General features: G+C 47.0%; 1 protein-coding gene across 12 annotated transcripts in view; it reads right to left on the bottom strand.

Moving 5' to 3' along the window:
- LOC100340389 (solute carrier family 35 member E3) overlaps positions 1-21,277 on the bottom strand; it is a 74,227-nt gene that overhangs the window by 28,122 nt on the left and 24,828 nt on the right. For 6 of the 12 annotated variants that reach the window (XR_011380154.1, XR_011380153.1, XM_051846423.2 and 3 more), the window contains 3 exons: positions 3,319-3,390; positions 3,102-3,186; positions 27-101 (listed from right to left, as the gene is read on the bottom strand). Coding sequence is in view for 7 of the 12 variants with exons in the window: in XM_051846423.2 (XP_051702383.1) it covers positions 27-101; positions 3,102-3,186; positions 3,319-3,390 (232 nt within the window). In the remaining 5 variants the exon portion in view is untranslated. Of the gene's footprint in view, positions 1-26; positions 102-3,101; positions 3,187-3,318; positions 3,391-3,881; positions 4,293-21,277 lie in introns of those variants that run through there. The other 6 variants (XM_051846427.2, XM_070052595.1, XM_051846424.2 and 3 more) reach the window with 6 other exon arrangements.

Below are 21,277 nucleotides of genomic sequence, written 5' to 3'. Positions count from 1 at the left end.
TCTCTCTCTCTCTCAATTCAGCTTACCTCTTTCATGGTATAAGTGTCTTTTTGTGCACCAACAGACTTTAACAACTTCAAAAGTAATGGCTTTGGTCTAACCTATAAAGAAATAAAAATGCTATTATACTTTCAAAATTACTCCAAAACTCTAAGTCCTGCAACAAAGTTGTCCATAAAGAAAGGCAGCAGACATTACATTTAACAATTTCACAAGGTTAGATCTCAAAAAGAAGTTCTAATGTTTTGATTAAATGTAACAGACTAGGGGCCGGTGCTGTGGTGTAGCGGGTAAAGCCGCTGCCTGCAGTGCCAGCATCCCATATGGGCACTGGTTCCGGTCCTGGCTGCTCCACTTCCAATCCAGCTCTCTGCTGTGGCCTGGGAAAGCAGAAGATGGCCAAGTCCTTGGGCCCCTGCACCCACATGGGAGACCCAGAAGAAGCTACTTGCAGCCAAGTGAACCATTGGATGGAAGACCTCTCTCTCTGTCTCTGTAACTCTGCCTTTCAAATAAATAAATAAATCTTAAAAAAAAAAAAAAAAGTAACAGACTAAGAACTAAATGCTACAAATGATCAAGAGTGGAGGGAAAAAATGCTGAGGAGCTAATTGTTACCACTATTTTTTCCAATCCAGCTAATTCTATCACATGCTTATTGCCTTACAGCCATAAATGACTGACAGCCATGAGTTTACTAAGCTACACAGAGCCAATTAGTGTCCTGTAAACTACAGCAGAGAATCCAGGAGAATCAGGGTGGGTCCTGAAATGGATCTTCATAGATTAGGTCCTTGAAGTCTAAAGACTTTAAATAACTAATCCGTGATTACAAGGATAGTTAAGAGTAGATCAGACTGCAACTCATGTCTCAACTACAACTCAGAATTTTCTTCTAAGTTGGTTTACTTTCAATAGCTACTTAACAAATGTTTATTGAGTTTCTGCTATGCACTAGATAGCACTATGTTGGTGATGTTGGAGGGTGACCTGTATTCAAGGAGTCTACAACTAGATTAGAGACCAGTTTTTTTCTGTAAAGAACCAGACAGTAAACATTTTAAGCTTTCCATGCCAAATGGTCTGTCCAACCCAAAAGCATATGTTTCATAAACCAATGGGCATGGCTGCATTCCAGTAAAATTTTTTTTGTAAAAATTGTCAGCAGGTCAAACTTGATCCCCAGCTACAGTTTGCCTGACCCAGATCTAGAAGTTTTCCAAGGGGTATGAATAAAATAACTGGTTGGGGTATGGGCTGTAATAAGCTTAGGTTCTTTTCTCCCTTCCTGTTGCTGTACCAAAATCTGCGAACCTCAAGTCCCTTTACAGCTTGCCCAACCAGCACACAGCCTGGTACCTCCATACCTCTTCAAAATATCCCTAACCTATGTCTAACTTTGAATTCTGACAGCATCCCTCTGTGGGATCTAACACTCAAAATCCAATTTAAGAAAACTGCCTGTCTCCAAATAATCAACAGAACAAGAATTATTTAATAATCAAAAAACAAAACACACCACAAATGTAGGATTTAATCATTAGCTTCTGATCACTTTTTAAAAATATTGCTTCCATACACACTTTACTTTCAGACTACATAAACTCTCAGGAGGTTAAAAAAAATTACTTTGTTCTCCTAAATGTTTTCTTCTTCATGAATTTATGCCTTCCTTGAATAGGGGCCATACTAACATTCTCTTATCATTTCAATAGTGGTATATGTGCTGTCAATTCAATAAACCCCTTGAATTTTTATGTATTTTAACTTCAAATTACACAAAATCTAAAGTAAAACTCTGTATTGGAAAGGCATCCACTGGCACGGGACTTAAAACATATGCAGCAATACCAAAAATACTATAAAAGACAACACCATTTATAATTTTTTATTCAAGAAAATGGTGAAAATCTACATGTCAAAACTGTTAAATTCTAAAATACAGGGACATATTTGCATAGTCTTCGAATGGTTGAGTTCTTCCAAAGAATAGGAAATTCAAAAGCCAACAAATTTGTCTTCATAAAAATCTTAACAGGGAGAACACATGTTAAATTCAACATTTATAAACAGTTAAATACACTCAAAACACAGAGAACTACTCAAGTTATTAAGAAAAATACAAAAAGTAGGGGGAAAAATGGACAGAAAAAAAAAACAGGCAAATCCCATAAAACAGATAATTTAACAAATAAAAAGATGATTAGCTTCACCAAAGACTTGGGAAACACAAATTCAAACAGCACGGTATCTTTTACCAAGAAATGACAGTAATATATTAAGAATTTAGATTGCTAATACTCAATTTGACAGGAGTGTGAACAATCTACTAGTAGCAAACAAATGTTTGTAATTTAGGACCCACGAGTTCTACAAAACCTTCAACATTTGGAACGAGTATACAGAGAAAGACCATTTTTAATTTTCAAAAACAAGCAGCAATTTTTAAAAATTGATAGAAACATCAAAGAAAAATGGGATATTCTTGTTCTGGAATACTATGCAGGCAATAAAATTCTGTAGATTTCATTTACTGATAACAACACAAGGAAGGTCTCTCAAAGAACTCTTTCTTTAAAAAAGGTACAAGTTGTAGAGCACCTCTATCTTAATCCCAATTTAAAAGCAAGGAACACAGATTTAAGTTCGTGTTAATAGATATGCAGGTAAGCAAACAGACAAAATTACCAGGGTACATGGAAGAAACAGAAGACTAGAATTTTTAGCTTTTACTTTATACATCTCTGCCTAAAAATCTTTACAACAAACCAGAACTGTTTTTGTGCCTTTTAGGAACCATTAAAAAAAAAATTGACGGATCAAAAAGGAGAGAAAATCTACCACATACTCAAGATAACCCCAGCACGCACACTTAGAAGCACACTCGAACTTAACTTAACGAAGGAAGGACGAAAGATTTAGCAGCTAACGTTTCAACTCCTCGCAGTTACGCCTGGGACAGGGGACAGCAGCAACTAAGCCACGTACAAACAATTTCATGTAAAGAGCCAAGCTATCATTGGAGACTATGAATTGATCACCTCCTAAAATATTTCCAAAAGTTACACTTGCGACACACACACACAAAAAGAAATACCAACCAGGGTCTCTTGTTCCGAAGCTGGAATCTGTGAGGTGCTTACAGCACCGTCAGTAGACACAGACATGTTGGTATTGCACATTTGCCTACAAGCAGGGAAAAAAACACACACACGATAAAAACGCGAAATAACGAAATATCCGTGAACAGAGACAGAAATCCCACATGTGAAGGAGAGAACCGATGCCTCTAGGAAAACTCAAGCCAGTAGTCCTTACCTGGATCCGCCCGGAGCGCCTACTGTATGCCTACGAACACAGGTATCGACGCCCCATCGCCAGTGAACGCAGCTGGGAAAAGTCAAGGTTTAAATAACCCCAGCTGGAGACAAGTCGGGACTTAGCTCCCTCGACCGCGGAATCGGAACGTGCCCGAACTTGACCAGCCCATCAGGAAGAGCTGAGTCAACCTGCCGCCCGAACCAGCCCGGTCTCGCCCGCACTCGCCGTCGCGTCCAGACCCGCCGACCGGCAGGCACCTGTTCCTCACCCCGACCCCCCGCCGGGCGCCGGGCGCCCCCGGCCCACGTGGCCTACAGCTCCGGCTCCGGGGCAGACCCCCGCCCCCCGCCCTCCAGCAGCGCGGGCCCCAAACTCCGCCCCGGCGGCCCGGCGGTGACCACCTGGCCTCCCGCCAGCCAAGCCGCCACGAAGCCACGTGCCCCCCACCACCATCGCACAAAGGCTGCGCGCAGGGAGAAAGAGGCTGCAGACGAAAGCGAGCTGGGGAGACCCAAGTCACAGCCCCGGCGCGCCACTGACCACCCTCTGACCGGCCGTACCTGCTCCTCGTGCCGGGGGCTTTCTCGCCTGGCGTGGGGGTGGAGGCCCCTCGAGCCTCCCCCGTCCGTTTACGGGGCGCGCGGACGCCCGCCGCCGTGGGCCTCGGCGACCATTCCACCGGCGGGGCCAGGCCACTGGGGCGCTCCGACGCACGGAATCCCAAAAAGAGGGAAGCTCCAGGCGGCGAAAGCGGCAAGGACCTCGGCCAGAGAGTCACAGCCGCCCCTCAGGCTCGGCTACTTTCTTCATTTTCCTCGCAGTCACACAGGGGTAGGGCCGCGCAGGCCCCAAAAGGAGCCAGGCCCACCGAGGCGCCGCGGTGCGCGCCCCCTACCGCCTGAGGGGAGCGCGCCGGAAGCCGCGGCCCATCCGGGAGTTTGCGCGCGCGCGCGCCCGGCGCTGCCGCCTCCGCCAATCGGGGCCGGGGCCGGGGCCGGGGCCGGGCGGGTGGGCGGGGAAGCGGCCGCCGGGCGCGCGCGGTCGGGCGCGCGGGCCTTGCAGGGCGGGAGGGGCCGTCGGCCGCCAACGCCCGGCGGCGGGGTGCGGGCTGCCCGGGAGACTCCTTTGGCCGTTGTGCTATTTTCGCATTTGCGTATACGCCTCCCGCCTGCCAGGGCGTCTAGAAACAACTGTGTATCGAAGTGTCGCTGCCACCAAAGAGAAACCAAAGTGAACAGCTGTGTGATATATTAAGCTCGCGGCGCCAGCCGCTGGAGTTGTAGACAAATGAACCAAGACTTAAAAAAAATTAAATAAAAATAGCGCGTGACATCAGCTTATACACGGGTGCATATAAATATGCTAGTTGGATAACTAAGTCCTTTGGGACTGGGGCGGGGGTGGGGAGACAGAGAACACTTAGCAGAGAGGGTACTTACTAAAGATTTAAGGTTTTTTTGGGTGCAAAAGGATTCTGAAATCCATGCATTTTTTTCATGATACACATTTCCCACGAACTTCTTGCAATCCTCTCGTACTTTGTGCCTTCAAGTATAGGTGAGACTTAGATTTAAAATGGAGGAAAATATGCGAGGCACAAGGAGCATACTTATCAAGAGGCCAGCAGCAAAGTGGAAGAGGTCTTACATACTAGCCAAGAAAAAGTTTTAAGAATTTAGCCTGCTTCAATGCCAAGCAGGCAATCTGGGCTTTGGGCAGCGGGCAGACGCTGGGCACATACAAACAGAGATTTGCTTCCAACTCCTTTTTTTTTTTTTTTTTTTTTTTTTTTTTTTTTTGGACAGAGTTATAGACAGTGAGAGACAGAGAAAGGTCTTCCTTCCGTTGGTTCACTCCCCCAAATGGCCGCTATGGCCAGCGCTGCGCCAATCCGAAGCCAGGAGCCAGGCACTTCCTCCTGGTCTCCCATGTGGGTGCAGGGCCCAAGCACTTGGGCCATCCTCCACTGCCCTCCTGGGCCACAGCAGAGAGCTGGACTGGAAGAGGAGCAACCGGGACTAGAATTTGGGGTGCCGGCGCCGCAGGTGGAGGATTAGCCAAGTGAGCCACAGCGCCGGCCAAGATTTGCTTCCAAAAGAGCAGACAGGCTCAGAATGGTTGGGCCAACAATTTTCTGGACCAACTTTGCCTCTTGTTAGACTGTTAGAGTCTACACAAAGGCCAGAACAGATGGGATTAACCTTTTTCTTTTTTTTAAAGATTTATTTTTTATTTATTTGAAAGAGTTACAGAGAGAAGTAGAAACAGAGAGGTCTTCCATCTGCTGGTTCACTCCCCAGATGGTCAAGGGCCAGAGGTGCGTCCATCCAAAGCCAGGAGCTTCTACCAGGTCTCCCACACGGGTGCAGGGGCCCAAGGACTTGAGCCATCTTCTACTGCTTTCCCAGGCCATAGCAGAGAGCTGGATCAGAAGAGGAGCAGCCGGGACTAGAACCGGCGCCTAAATGGGATGCCGGCGCCCCAGGCCAGGGCTTTAACCAGCTGCGCCACAGCGCTGGCCCCGAGATTAGCCTTTTTCTAACAGAAACAGGAAAGAAGGGACAGAGGGCTGTTGTGGCGCAGCGGGTGGAGCCACCGAGCCACCCATATGAGCACCAGTTCAAGTTCACACTGCTCTGCTTCCCATCCAGCTTCTTGGGAAAGCAGCAAAAGATGGCTGAGTGCTGGAGCCCCTGCCCTAGTCCTGGCTTCAGCCTGGCCCAGACCCAGCCCTTGGGGCCTTTGGGGGAGTGAACCAGCAGATGGAAGATCTCTCTCTCTCTCTCTTCCCCTAACTGTAATAAGTCTTAAAAAAAAATCAAGTTACCTAATAAAAAGAAAAGGAGCAGAAGGAAGAAGTGATAGGATTCACAGTTTAGCAGAAAAAGAGATGAAGCAAAGATTCACTCTTTCAAGGAGCTGGCGTTTAAAACTTACCATGTGTTCCATGGACTGGCAAAATCTGTGTCCCCGGCCGGCGCCGCGGCTCACTAGGCTAATCCTCCACCTAGCGGCGCCGGCACACCAGGTTCTAGTCCCGGTTGGGGCGCCGGATTCTGTCCCGGTTGCCCCTCTTCCAGGCCAGCTCTCTGCTGTGGCCAGGGAGTGCAGTGGAGGATGGCCCAAGTGCTTGGGCCCTGCACCCCATGGGAGACCAGGAAAAGCACCTGGCTCCTGGCTCCTGCCATCGGATCAGCGCAGTGCGCCGGCCGCAGCGCGCTGGCCGCGGCGGCCATTGGAGGGTGAACCAACGGCAAAGGAAGACCTTTCTCTCTGTCTCTCTCTCTCATTGTCCACTCTGCCTGTCAAAAAAAAAAAAATCTGTGTCCCCTAAATACATTTCTTTGGCATATTTTGAGATAGCTGTTCAGAGAAACTGCAGACACATGCAAAGTGTGCATCCAGCCACATTCGTAAACAGCAGGTGCAAGCAAAGGGCTTTGCCTGTGGAGCCCTCCTTCTCTGCCTGAGGGGAGATCTAGGCAGGATCATTTCACTGGAGGAAACAAGAGATCTGACACCCTACTCAGAACAAGGTGCCCCTTGTTCTTCTGGGGACTGCTCTGAGCTTACTAGAGACTTGATCTTCACAGTCCAACCCCTCCCCGCCTCAGCCTCCCACAACCAGCAGCACCTCCTCCCAGAAGCTCCACCCTATTCCTTTTGCTCAGAGCATCAAACAAGCCATAGACAGCTGGCCCTTCTTTGAGTCTTATGTTTTGTGAGGCTTTCCTGCATGTGCACATAATAAATGTGCAGGAAGAAATTTTTCCCTGGTACTCTGTCTTATGTCGGCTTATTCCAAGGACTTGGGTCATTGAACCTTTGGAGAGTAGAAGCAATGTTTTAACTCCTCTAAGTGCAACTGCAGGCCCCAAGATGTGAACAAGTGGATCCCAACCAAATGAGTAGGTTTCCATACAGAGGGTGGTCATACACCTCAGACAAATCAGTCTGAGGGGAATGAAAAGTTAAGTCGAGTTTTAGGTGATACGTCACCGGATGGAGAGTTCAGGGGTAGAAAATGTGGAACTAAAACTCAGGCTGGAGGCAGAGCCTGAAACAGCAGAGCAGTGACAGGAAGCATTAGAAAGGCAGCCCAGGGCCAGAGAGCAGAGTGTCCAACACCAGTCAAGTAATGACTCACACACTGCAGAGTCCAGGAAAAGGAGCAGAAAACCAACTGCATCTGCTGTCTCTGGAGGCAATCTCCATTGCTTGCCATGACACTGTTAAGAAAACACACACACACACACACACACACACAAAAGGCCGGCGCCGAGGCTCACTAGGCTAGGCTAATCCTCTGCCTTGCGGCGGCGGCACACCAGGTTCTAGTCCCGGTCGGGGCGCCGCATTCTGTCCCGGTTGCCCCTCTTCCAGGCCAGTTCTCTGCTGTGGCCAGGGAGTGCAGTGGAGGATGGCCCAGGTGCTTGGGCCCTGCACCCCATGGGAGACCAGGATAAGTACCTGGCTCCTGCCATTGGATCAGCGCAGTGCGCTGGCCGCAGCACACTGGCCGCGGCGGCCATTGGAGGGTGAACCAACGGCAAAGGAAGACCTTTCTCTCTGTCTCTCTCTCTCTCTCACTGTCCACTCTGTCTGTCAAAAAAAGAAAGAAAGAAAGAAAGAAAGAAAGAAAGAAAGAAAGAAAGAAAGAAAGAAAGAAAGAAAGAAAGAAAGAAAGAAAGAAAGAAAGAAAAACACGCCGGCCTGCTGCTGCCGTTGGCCTGCATTCCAGAGTTCTGTGGTGTCACTCTGCCCGTCACCGAGCCTTCTTCAGGCTTTTCTCGGGGCGAACTTCTTTCGAAAGGCAGAGTTCAGAGATAGAGATCTCTCATCCATTGGTTCACTCCCAAAATGCCTGCCAGGGCTGTGTTAGCCTGAAACCAGGAGACAGAAACTCCATCTGGGTCTCCCATGTGGGTAGCAGGGACCCAAGTACTTGAGCCATCACCTGCTGCCTCCCAGGGTGGGCAACAGCAGGAAACTGAAATCGGGAGCAAAGCCAGAACTTGAACCCAAGCGCTCTGATATGGAAAACGTGTCCCAAGCAGCATCTTCACTATAGCACCACTCACTCCCCCTAGCTGCGTTGCTCTTGACTCCCACTCCTATTCCAAGGATGGAGATACATACTTAGAGGGTCTTTATAGTCTTTGGGAAATAACCCTGCCAGTATATACAAGATTGCCAGCTAGGATGGGTGCTTAGCCCAGCGGTTAAGATGCCAGCTGAGACACCAACACCGCACATTGAAGCCCCTGGGTTCAGTAACTGACTCTAGCTCCTAACTTCAATAACCTGCTGGTACAGACCCTGGGAGGCAGTGACAATAGCTCAAGTCATTGATTCCTGCCAACTATGTATGAGACCTGGGGTAAGTTTCCAGCTCCTGGCTTCAGCCACTCATCCACACAGGCACAGAAGGCAGTTGCAGAATGACCCAGAGGATGGAGAACTCGCTCTCTCTCTCTCTCTCTCTCCTTCTCTTTGCTTCTCAAATAATTTACAAATATATTAATGACAACTGGTTAATCTTAATAGCATGATGAGAAATAAACAAGACTGCAGAATTATGAGTTTCCCAATATTTATGAGACCATGTAAAATTATAGAAGTTCAAACAAGAAAAAAAGAAATAAAATGATAGTTCAAATTCCCTCCATCTTTCCAAATATCTGAACTATGAACAGTATTATTTAAGGAGCAAAATGGCAGCAAATGGTGACCAGAAATATAGGCTTTTTGTTTCTGTTCTGGAAATGCGGTCAACTAGCTTTTGATTTTGACAAGTTACAGAACGCAGAACCCTTCGCAGAACAATTGCTACATCCTACGTCACGTAACCCAAAAAATAATAAACGAGGTTGAAATCAAAGTGAAGGCAGTTTGATTTGGGTGCAAAATAGATTTACAATAGGGAAATGGTCTGCGATGGGCAGAACAAGCCTAGCAGGAGCGGTGCGTCCATCTGAGCGTTCCTGGGGAAGATAAAGGACGGGAGTAAGGCCAGGGCAAACCAGGGTGGGCATGAGTTGAGTAACCCCACTGGAATGTCCAGGTCAGAGGCAAATGGCTCAGTCTGCTATTTCTTGACCCTTGTAAGATATTGTTAGGTTCTGGAAAACTGTTCCTTCTGGCAGCCTGCGTTCCCAAAGTAATGTCTATGTGGCAATCTCCTTCCTGTCAGAAAAAGCTGTAAGGCTCAGAAAAGAATTTTTGCTCTTTTTTGACCACTTTGAAGCTATTTCTTCTTTGAAAAGAAATCGCGTCAGTAACTACTGCCCAGACTTCACATCCGTTGTTACTGCTTCCAATATACTTAAAAATGGAATGTTATCTAAAAAGGTAAAATTGCATTTTTTAAAGATTTATTTTATTTGCTTGAAAGACAGAGTTACAGAGAGAGGTAGAGACAGAGAGAAAGAGAGGTCTTCCATCTGCTGATTCATTCCCCAAAACGGCCACAATGGCTGGAGCCTGGCTAATCCGAGGCTGGAGCTGAGCTTATAGGAAGCCAGGAGCCAGGAGCTTCCCCCAGGTCTCTCCTGCGGGTGCAGGGCCCCAAGGATTTGGGCCATCTTCCACTGCTTTCTGAGGGGCATTAGCAGGGAGCTGGATCAGATGTGGAGCAGCTGGGAATTGAACTGGCATCCATATGGGATGCTGGTGCTGCAAGACAGCGGCTTAACCAGCTACACCACAGTGACGGCCCCTGGGTTTCAATTTGAATTGCATTGGATGGTGGCTGGCCTGGGCCCCTGCACCGTGGGAAATCTGAAAGAAGCCCCTGGCTCCTGAATGGATAGGTTAATTTTGCATCTTTTCAGTATGGATTCTTCCCATGTAAGAACATAACATATTGCTCTTTTTTTTGGGGGGGGGTCTACCCTGACTTTTACTTTTTTAAATTTTTTTAATTGGTTTTATTTTATTTGGATGGAAAAAAAGACACAGCAAGAGACAGAACTCTCCTCCACTAATTTACCCTCCAAATGACCAAAACAGTGAACACTGGGCCAGTCTGAAGCCAGGAGCCCAGAAACCAATCCAGGTCTCCCACACGGGTGGCAATGATCCAAGTATCTGAACCACCACGTGCTGCTGCCCAAGTTGCTCAGTCGCAGGGAACTGTAATGAGGAGCGGAGGCAGGACTTCACCCAGGCGCTCCAATACGGGAGGTGAGCGTCCAAGCAGTATCTCACCTGCTGCCCCAAATGCCTGCTCCAACCGGGGCATCCTTTGATGTTTTATCACTTTCTCCTTAAAGCTCTTCTATCTTTGACTAGCTTTTTTAAGGTGCTTTATAACTTTTACTACTATTTTAAATTGCATAATTTTTCTATTTTCTTTTCATTTGGTTATTGATGACATGGAACTATTACTGATTTTTGTATTTTGATCTTACAGCCAACAATACTGCTGCATTTTGTATATTCTATTCACTTTTCAGTAGATTATCTTAGATTTTCTATGTGGAGAATAATGTCATTTGCAAAAACGTATCTCTTTCTCTCTTATACTTTTTTTGTTTTTTTTTTTTTAAGACTTATTTATTTATTTGAAAGACAGTTACAGAAATAGAGGAGGATACAGAGAGAGAGAGGTCTTCCATTCAAAGCCAAGAGCCAGGAGCTTCTTCTGGGTCTCCCATGTGGGTGCAGGGGCCCAGGCCAGCCACCATCCAATGCAATTCAAATTGAAACCCAGGGGCCGTCACTGTGGTGTAGCTGGTTAAGCCGCTGTCTTGCAGCGCCAGCATCCCATATGGGTGCCAGTTCAATTCCCAGCTGCTCCACATCCGATCCAGCAGCCTGGAAGTCTAGCCTGGTCTCCCACATAGGTGCAGGGGCCCAAGCACCCGGGCCATCTTCTACTGCTTTTCCAGGCACATTAGTAGGGAGCTGAGTTGGGAATGGAGCAGCCAGAACTTGAACTGGTGTCCTTATGGGATGTCAGCGCTGCAGACCATGGCTTTAACCCACTGCACCCAGTGCTGACCCCTATAACACTTCTTATTTCATCTTTTTGAGAGCCAATGAAACAAAAATCACCTGATGGAATAGCAGCAAAAATACTGAGCAAACTGCTGGTTCACTCCCCAAACTGCCGTAACAGCTGGAGCTTGGCGAGGCTGAAGCCAGGAGCCAGGAACTCCATCCTGGTCTCTCAAGTGGTTGACAGGGACTCAAGTACGTGAGCTATCATCCACTGTTTCTCAGGCACAGTAGCAGGAAGCTTGGTTGGAAACAGAATAGCAGAGACTCAAACCAGTGCTCCAGTATGGGATGTGGGCATCCCAGGCAGAATCTTAACTGCTGAGCCAATTGCCCACCCTTGCTTCTTCATTTCCGGTACAAATGATCTCTGCCTTAGGAGTGTAATAAAACCTGTGTGCTCCATTTCCCTGTTATCTACTATCAGTTTGTATTACAGACTGAAATTATGAAACCCTCAAAAGGAAAAGAGTCTATTGAAAACTCTTCCCTACAATAACTTGTTATGAGGGTTCTTAGAATTCCAGGAAACTACTTACCCTTACTGTTTTCCTATAAAGGATACAGATGAGCAGCCAGATGAAGAGATGGACAGGGCAGAGCATGGGGCGGGGGTGGGGGCCTCAGAGCTCCCTCATCCTTGCTGCACCCACCACTCTCTCAGCACCTCCATGTGTTCAGCAACCAGGAAGCTCACCAAATTGCCTTGTCCAGGAGATATTTTAGAACTTGACCTCCAACTCCTCCCCTTTCCTGAGGTGGGCGGGTGTTAGTGAACACAGGGGTCTGTTCCCTTGGGGTGTCACCAAATGATCAGCTTCAAGCCGGTGCTGCTCAGAGGAAAGTTTTATTTACTTGTGAGTCTAAAGCAAGAGAGTGGGAAGATAGGGTTCCCTATAGAAACTACAGAAACTGCCTTCTCAAGGAGCAGATTGCTAGGACGCTTATAACAAGTTGGGGGAGTGTCCAGGATGTAGGGAAAGGGGCGCTGGGGGGCCCTGGCTGCTCAACACAGCCATCTTCACATGCTGTGTGTTTCAAACTCAGGCTCAGACTGGTTCCTGCAGCTTTCCTCGGGTGCCTAGTGCCCTGGACCCCTCTGAGTACAAGGCTGCCAGATAAGCTTTCCTGGAACATTCTCCTAAAAACAAGCTCAAGCCAGAAAGGATGATCCTGTTCCAATGCTCTGCCCTCTGCCCCCTTGCTAAATCCTACACTCTTTGTTACAGGCTAAAGGTTCCAACCCTCTAATTCTCTAATCACGTGGTCTTCCTGGGGACCGACCCCTTCTTGAGCTAAGTAGGGGCCCCAGCCCAAGTCACGCCATCAGCACAAACTCAAGTGTGATCCAGAGAGACTCACAGAGAATAACTAAACACACTCTTGTCACTTGAGAATTTCCAAAGGTTTTGGCAGCTCTGTGATGGGAACCAAAGACAAACACGAACTATATTTTCAATAATACATAATGTATTATTCTGTGGTAGTCTAGGTATCCTAGTGTTACATCTGTCACTTGTATTTTTGCCCAACAGGGTGCCAGAGAATCATCCAGGCTGGCAAAGACCTACCCCCCGTTTTGCCTGTGCTATGGCATTGCATACATAGTCTGAGTGTATGTTTTGTTAACCATTCTTCTACTTATGGATAATCTCAATGTGTCCCATTTCCCCTTTAAGGACATGGCATGGACATGTTCGTACATGTTCTCCTGTGCACAGTGTTGGTCATCTTCAGAAGCAGACATCAGTATCTGGAACTGCTGAGTCACAGTACACGTGTGTTTATATTAGTCAACACTGCCGAAGGGCCAGCAGAGTCTGTTCTCCCACACCCATATCATCACATCACATCCATTTGCTTTCTTTTTGCTAATAGCTGAAATTACCTCAGTGTTAGACATATAATCAGTTTTCTTACTAATTGGTGAGGTTCACCCTTCAGTGCTTTTAATTTTTTTTTTTAGTGAGGGGGTGGGGCCGTGTTGTGCTCAGGCCAGCCCCCCACTGGTGGGAAGCCCACTCTCTCTCTCTTTTTTTTTTTTTTTTTTTTGACAGGCAGAGTGGACAGTGAGAGAGAGAGAGAGAGAGACAATGGCCGCCACGGCTGGTGCGCTGCTGCCGGCGCACCGCGCTGATCCGAAGCCAGGAGCCAGGTGCTTACCCTGGTCTCCCATGGGGTGCAGGGCCCAAGCACTTGGGCCATCCTCCACTGCACTCCTGGGCCACAGCAGAGAGCTGGCCTGGAAGAGGAGAAACCGGGACAGAATCCGGCGCCCCGACCGGGACTAGAACCTGGTATGCTGGCGCCGCAAGGCGGAGGATTAGCCTAGTGAGCCGCGGCGCCGGCCCCAAAATATTCTCTTCTAATATGTCATTTGTCTTTTAACTTTGCGTAAACCATACGCAACCATATTCAAATGTGGCACTCGTTCAGCTGTGCTTATGATAACTTTGGTTGTAGAGAACTTTCACATGTGTTCAGATTTTTCAATCTTGGTGGAGTCAAACTTAACAATCTATTGCTTTCTGGCCGGCGCTGAGGTTCACTAGGCTAATCCTCCGCCTTGCGGCACCTGCATACCAGGTATTAGTCCCCGTCGGGGCGCCGGATTCTGTCCCGGTTGCCCCTCTTCCAGGCTAGCTCTCTGCTATGGCCCGTGAGGGCAGTGGAGGATGGCCCAAGTGCTTGGACCCTGTACCCATATGGGAGACCAGGAGGAAGCACCTGGCTCCTGGCTTCAGATAAGCGTGGTGCGCCGGCTGCAGCGCGCGGGCCACAGCGGTCATTGGAGGGTGAACCAACAGCAAAAGGAAGAGCTTTCTCTCTGTCTCTCTCTCTCACTGTCCACTCTGCCTGTCAAAAAAAAAAAAAAAAAAATCTATTGCTTTCTGCCTTTTGCCCTTGGGATCTGGCTTAGAAAAGCTTCCAATATCCCAGCTATGAAGATATCCTCCCATGTTTTCTTCTGATATATTTAGGCATTTTGTTCCTTTATTTGCTTATTTGTTTACTTGACCTATGAGTCTTTAATCACTCCTGAATTAATTTTTGTGAATGGGGTGATAAAACATATCATTTTTTATTCAAATGATCAATTGCCTAACATCATTTACTGAATTCTTAGTACTTTCTCACTGACAGGGGGTGCCATGTGGATTGTAGATAGATATCACCAAATGTGAGTGAACTCGGACATCTGCAGGAATAACCCACGCTAAGAAAGGTGTTCACACAAGCTGCTGGAATCAGGCCAACAGCCCATTATCATCTAAGTGAACGGGATGGATCCTTAAAATGAAACTTGTTCCTTAGTTATTTTAGAGCTAGACTGGGATCTGTTTATGTACAGGAAGTATATAAAAAGGGCATTAGATAGTAAGAATTTGATCATGACTGTCTGGTAACTTGATACAAAGGAGTATGGAAAGTAATATTTCAGGTACTCAAGTATCTACCTATCTTTCGTTTAAAAATATTTTTATTTATTCTTTATTTGAAAGTCAAAGCTACAGAAAGCAAGGAAGAGAGAGAGAGAGAGAGAGAGAAAGAGAGATAGAATATTTTCCATCCTCTGGTTCACTCCCAGATGGTCTGAACAGTTGGGGCTGGGCCAGGCCAAAGCCAGGAGTCAGGAGCTTCATCCAGGTCACACATAGGTGGCAAGAGCTCAAGTACTTGAGCCATATTCCACTGCTTTTCCCAGGCGCATTATTAGGGAGCTGGATCAGAAGTGGAGCAGGTGAGACATGAACCAGTGCCCATATAGAATACCAGCCTTGCAGACAGCATTACTTGCTATGCCACAACAGCAGCCCCTCCATAACTATCTTTCTGAAGTGAGAAACTGGGTTTGACTGTACAGTTTAAACAGATCAATCCAATAGAAATGTTTTAATTTCTAATTCTGTGGTTCTATCTCCAGGACTTGCATAGTGCTTAGTACACAGGAGGTACTCAGTACCTTTGCTCAACGGATGGCCAAACCATCGTTGTTTTGTTAGGATAAAAATTTTAATGCTAGAAATAAAAAAAATTAAAAAAAAAACAAAGGAAAAACATTTAAAAATTAAATAATATACATGGCAAGTATTGTGGTATAGTGGGCTACCACTTGGGACACCTGGATCCCATGTGGGAGTGTCTCGATGGAGTCCTATCTTTGCTTCTAATGCAGTTTCCTGCTAAAGCGCACCCTGGGAGGCAGCAGTGATGGCTCAGGTAGTCGGATTCCTGCCACCCACATGGGAGATCCCGTTTGAGCCCTGACTCCAGGCTTCAACCTGTCCAGGTTGTTATGGCCACTGGGCAAGTGTCTCAATGGATGGAAGCACTCTCTCTTTCTCTGCCATTCAAATAATAAGTAAGTTTTAAACAAATCTTAAATGCTATGAATCACAGTCATTTTTTTCCCCATAGTTTTACTCTGTAAATGATTTCTTTTTGCAGAAGAATAGAGACCTACTTAAATTAGATTGCAAACATCTTATTTATTCACTCATTTGAAAACGAAAATGTGTTAAGTGCCTATTAATCAATGATGCTAATAACACCGTTTAAGAAGAAGGAAAACAAGACCACAGTTGCTGTATTTAATCACAATGGAAGGCGGAAAAGATGAAGCAGAAAACATAGCAGCTGCTCCTTTCAGCTGTATGTTGAAAAAGTTGGGAAAACCTAGCTGTACTTGGAAATGCGAGAAGACTAGCAATCATTAACTGGACAGGTCCACAGATGTCCAGGCTCTCCCCATCCAGCCAAGGTAATAAGTACAAGGTAAAAATCCCAGGCCTTCCCAGAAGATTAAGGAACCCACAGATGGGTGAACCAAGAACTACTGGACATTCTGGTACTTTCCAATTTTTTGCTGTTTTCAATAATGTGATAAACTTCCCCATACAAAAATCCTTGTATAAATCTTTACTTAGGTTAAACTACACATGGATTTCCTTGGTCAAAGGTCCAGAGTATCTTGGGGTTTTGCCAAAATGCTTTCCAGAAAGGCTATTCTATTTATGGTCTCAGAATTGATAGAAGAGAATACTTGTTTGCCTTATACCCTTGGCTAGAACAAATTTGGAAAGCCATGGGTTTGTAGGTCTCTATTAAAATTAAAACAAAATGTTACCCATAGGCATGGGTTTGAAAATTGTTTTGCACAAAAATAAACTTATCTTTAAATGGCATCTTCCACTTTTATTTTTGGTAAAATTTATTTTATTTATTTGAGAGAGAAAGAAAAAAAAATTCCCATCCATTGGTTCATGATGCCTACAATAGCTGGGGCCAGGCCAAGTTGAAGCTGGGAGCAAGCAACTCAATCCACGTCTCCCACATGGGTAGCAGGGACCCACTGCCTCGAAGGGTGTGCATTAGCAGGAAGCTGGAATCAGGGGCGGAGCCAGGACCCAAACAGAGGCACTCAACCATGGGACATGGTAGTTAACTGCTATGCCGAATGCCCATCCTCCCTCATATGTGTAAAACTCTTTTTTAATTTTCATTTGAGAATAATTTTAATCAGTTGGACAGACCTGCACGTTACCTTTATAGAAATAAAGGAATTCACTTTACATTTGTTGCAGTGACCACTGGGTCCTTGTTTTTTACTGTATTGATACTCCTGAGCTGGAGTGGCAATGCTCGTCACCGCTTTACCTTTGAGAGGTGTGAGAGAAGGAAAGAGAGGCGGTGGGAAAAGCAAAGCGAAGCGTGTCAGATGAGAGCAGAAGGTGAACGAGCAAAACTGAGAAGGGAGAGTGATGGCACTGCAAGAGGGCCCAGACTCTGGCACAAGGGCTCTGCCCGCACTTGCCCATTTTCCTGTAGGGTTGGCCCAGTCCCATGTTTTCTGTCCAAATGTTCGGCAACTGCAGCTTCCGTTGTCATCAAGGAGGAAATGAGAGAGCAAGCATGATCACAGGCTGAGGGGTAATGACTGGGCCCAAAGAAGAAGTCAGCCCGAGCCGCTCTGCTTTGAAAGGGAAACCCCGTGTGTTGCAACTCGCTCGGTTACACTGCCCAGACCTTCAGACGTTAGTCATGGGTCCTTCTCAACAGTTCCCTGCCTAGTTCTCTAACCTTCACCGTGGGTTCCACACAGGGGGGCCCTGTCCGAATCTGAAAATGCACTCACATTCTACTAAGCAGCATTTCTGAATGTTAGCATGTGTGTGAACTGACTACATGTTTTCTAGCTTTTCTTCTTCTCAGGGTCTTTCCTACTTAAGGGAATTCACAGAGTGTAATGTTAAGTATCGTTAAAACAAAACAAATCATGGGGGCCGGCGCTGTGGCGCAGCGGGTTAAAGCCCTGGCATGAAGTGTGGGCATCCCATATGGGCGCCAGTTTGAGACCTGGCTGCTCCACTTCTGATCCAGCTCTCTGCTATGGCCTGGAAAAGCAGTAGTAGATGGCCCAAGTCCTTGGGCCCCTGCACCTGCATGGGAGACCTGGAAGAAGCTCTTGGCTCCTGGCTTCAGATCCGCCCAGCTCCAGCCGTTGTAGCCAATTGGGGAGTGAACCATCGGATGGAAGACTTCTCTCTCTCTCTCTCACTTTCAAATAAAATAAATAAATCTTTTTTTTTTTTTTTTGACAGGCAGAGTGGACAGTGAGAGAGAGACAGAGAGAAAGGTCTTCCTTTGCCGTTGGTTCACCCTCCAATGGCTGCCGCGGCCGGCGCGCTGCGGCCGGCGCAGCGCGCTGATCCGATGGCAGGAGCCAGGAGCCAGGTGCTTTTCCTGGTCTCCCATGGGGTGCAGGGCCCAAGCACCTGGGCCATCCTCCACTGCACTCCCTGGCCACAGCAGAGGGCTGGCCTGGAAGAGGGGCAACCGGGACAGAATCCGGCGCCCCAACCGGGACTAGAACCCGGTGTCCCAGCGCCGCTAGGCGGAGGATTAGCCTAGTGAGCCGCGGCGCCGGCCAAAATAAATAAATCTTAAAAAATAAAATACAATAAAGGGTCTGGGCTGGGCACCTCTGCTGGGGCCAACAGACCAAACCGGTGTAGAGTTTAGTCGCAGCAGCTCAGCCCTGGTTGGTTGAAGGAGACTCTGCAACTGGCTCAGCTGTAGTCGAGTCAGGGGTTTTCCATGCCTCCCTTCAGTTTTCCTAGAAATGCTGTCTGATCACATTGCTGGCTAAAATTCTCAGAACCTGCTCGGGCTCCGGGAGCTGCTCAGTTCCTGAACTGTTTTCGTTTTTATTTGCTTTGGCCAAATAAACTCCACTAGATGTAACTGGTCTATGGAATTTTCCTTTCCACAAGTCGGAGGAGCAGCTTTGGGTATAAAATGTCCAAAGAGGAAGTTTCTTGAAAATAGGTTTAGATGTAGAAAGCAGTGGCTCCACCTAACGACCAGAAAATGACACAATCTGAGGTTTTGTTTTTGAGCCGAGCAGCTCACGTCTCTTGACAAATCTTGAAAAGACAGAACGTTTCTTATCATTCACCACCTTACTTAAAACTATCCTCAGCACACCTCAGTTACTTAAAGACAAATATCCAAATACACCCTAGAAAAATATGAACAAAAATGCATAATTACAAAAGTAGCTTGCACTTTGTTCCTAAAGTAAACTAGAGTCTTTACCATAGTTACAAATAAATAGATGGATAAATATTGGTTACAAAGAAGAAAACAAAAAGTAAATTAGAGCATAGACCAGAACTGTGCCCAGTAAAAATGAAAACAGCAAGTAAAAATGAAAACGTTAAGAAGTGTGACTGTGCTCCTACTGCCCGCTAGGGAGAAGGCCTCTCCCTCCTCCCGCAGTGGGCAGTTAGGTCCCCTCGCCCCTGAAGCCCCAGGGGAGGGCTGCCCCTACAAGGGGAGGCTGCCACCTCCCTGCCTCTCTGGAGAGCTGGCAATAGTGTTAGCTTCGCACACCCTGCTGGATTGTCACGGAAGTGAGGAAAGCTACTCACAGCCAACCTACGTGGAGGACCTTGTCCCCGAGCAGCCGGCCGGGTCGCACAGCGCGTGGCCCTCCTTAGAGGAAGACAAAGGAAGGCTTCAATGAGCATCAGGGCATCCCTGACTGCTCAGTATCAACTCCAGGGGAACCGAGTCAGAGAGACTCCTTTCCATCGAACCCAGTGGCTCGTGTTCCCTCCCTCCCAAGAAAGAGTCTAATGAGGTGTCAGGGTGCCTTCCATAGCTTCTGGTTCTCAGATCCAAAGCAAAGGAGGACAAATACAATATCACACACACACACACACACACACACACACGGAACTCTCACTCCCTTCGGTGATTCTCTCCAGAAGAGGCTTTAATGGTTCTGAGGGTGGGTTCAATGGTGTTCTAGTCCTGACAGGTTTCCTCATCTGTAAAATGGGCTAATCATAAGGCTGTTGCTTTTGAAATTTGATGACTGTTTACGGCCCTTGTCTATGCTCTTGAGAAACAGTGGCTTTTTTCCTACTTACTACATGATGAACTTTACTTTGTGGAGGGTTAAGTTTGTGATTAGAAGTAAACTGAAAGTATGTCATTGTTAAAATTACAAGGAAAATAAGAAAGAAAAGAGAAAGCAGGATGGGAGCAAGGGTGGAAACTGGCATTATGCTCTTTAAACTGCATTTATGAAATACATCGAATCTGTTTTATATAAAATTTTTATAAAATAATACTTTTTTTTTGACAGGCAGAGTGGATAGTGAGAGAGACAGAGAGAAAGGTCTTCCTTTTGCCGTTGGTTCACCCTCCAATGGCCTCCACGGCTGGTGCGCTGTGGCCGGCGCACCACGCTGATCCGAAGCCAGGAGCCAGGTGCTTCTCCTGGTCTCCCATGGGGTGCAGGGCCCAAGCACTTGGGCCATCCTCCACTGCACTCCCTGGCCATAGCAGAGAGCTGACCTGGAAGAGGGGCAACTGGGACAGAATCTGGCGCCCCAACCAGGACTAGAACCCGGTGTACCAGCGCCGCAAGGCAGAGGATTAGCCCATTGAGCCGCGGGCAGGCCCCCAATACCATTTTAATGATAATAGCATGGAATTCTCCCTTTAAGATTTTTAAAAATATTTTAATTATTTATTTGAAGTGGAAAGAGAGAGAGACAGAGAGAAATCTTCTATGTACGGGTTCACTCCCCAAATGGCCAGGAACGGCTGATAGTGGGCCAGGCCAAGGCCAGGAGCCCAGAATTTCATCCAGATCTCCCACATGGGTGGCAGAGGTCCAAGTGCTTGGGCCATCTTCTGCTGCTTTCCCAGGTGCATTAGCAGGAAGCTGGATCAGAAGCACCAGGATCAAACCAGTGCTCTGATATGGGATGCCAGCATTGTAGGTAGCTGCACCCTCTCACCCACTCCACCCCCCAACCAAGAAATTTTAAGAGCCATAAAAAAGCCTGGTGCTAACGTGGGCCTTTGGCCACGGAGTTAAAGGTAAAAATGCCTGCATTCCATCTCGGAGTGCCTGGGTTCCTCCCCTGGCTCCAGGCCCTGACTCCAGCTTCCAGTCAGTGCAGGCCCTGGGAAGCGGCAGTAATGGCTCAAGTACTTGGCTTCTTGCCACTCACTAGGAGACCTGGATTGAGTTCCCCAGCCCCTGCCATTGCAATTCAGGGAATGAATCGGCTGATGGGAGCGCTCTCTCTCTACCTCTCAAATGAATAAATAACTAAAAATGAATGATGTCTATTTAGGGCAAAAATTTGAAATCCATGCATAATTTTGTCATAATAGGCATTTTTCCTAGACTCTCTGAAGATCCCTCATATATTTTATCACTATATATTCAACAGTAAAAACAAAACAAAAACAAAGCCAACTTCACTTAAGACGTCCTTGAAAAAGCAATCAAAATTTTTACCTTTACTTAGCCTTGACTGCCAAGTGCACACTCATTACACTCTGTATGAACTGGGAAGCACACACCCTGTGTGTACTGCTGCACCCTGAGTTACGTACGTTATCATCTCTAGGAAAATCCCTCTTATGA

Source organism: Oryctolagus cuniculus, chromosome 11 (genome assembly GCF_964237555.1).
Source record: "Oryctolagus cuniculus chromosome 11, mOryCun1.1, whole genome shotgun sequence".
Taxonomy (NCBI): Eukaryota; Metazoa; Chordata; class Mammalia; order Lagomorpha; family Leporidae; genus Oryctolagus; species Oryctolagus cuniculus.
The sequence above is the reverse complement of the archived record's forward strand: the minus strand, read 5'-3'. Positions and strand labels throughout refer to the sequence as shown.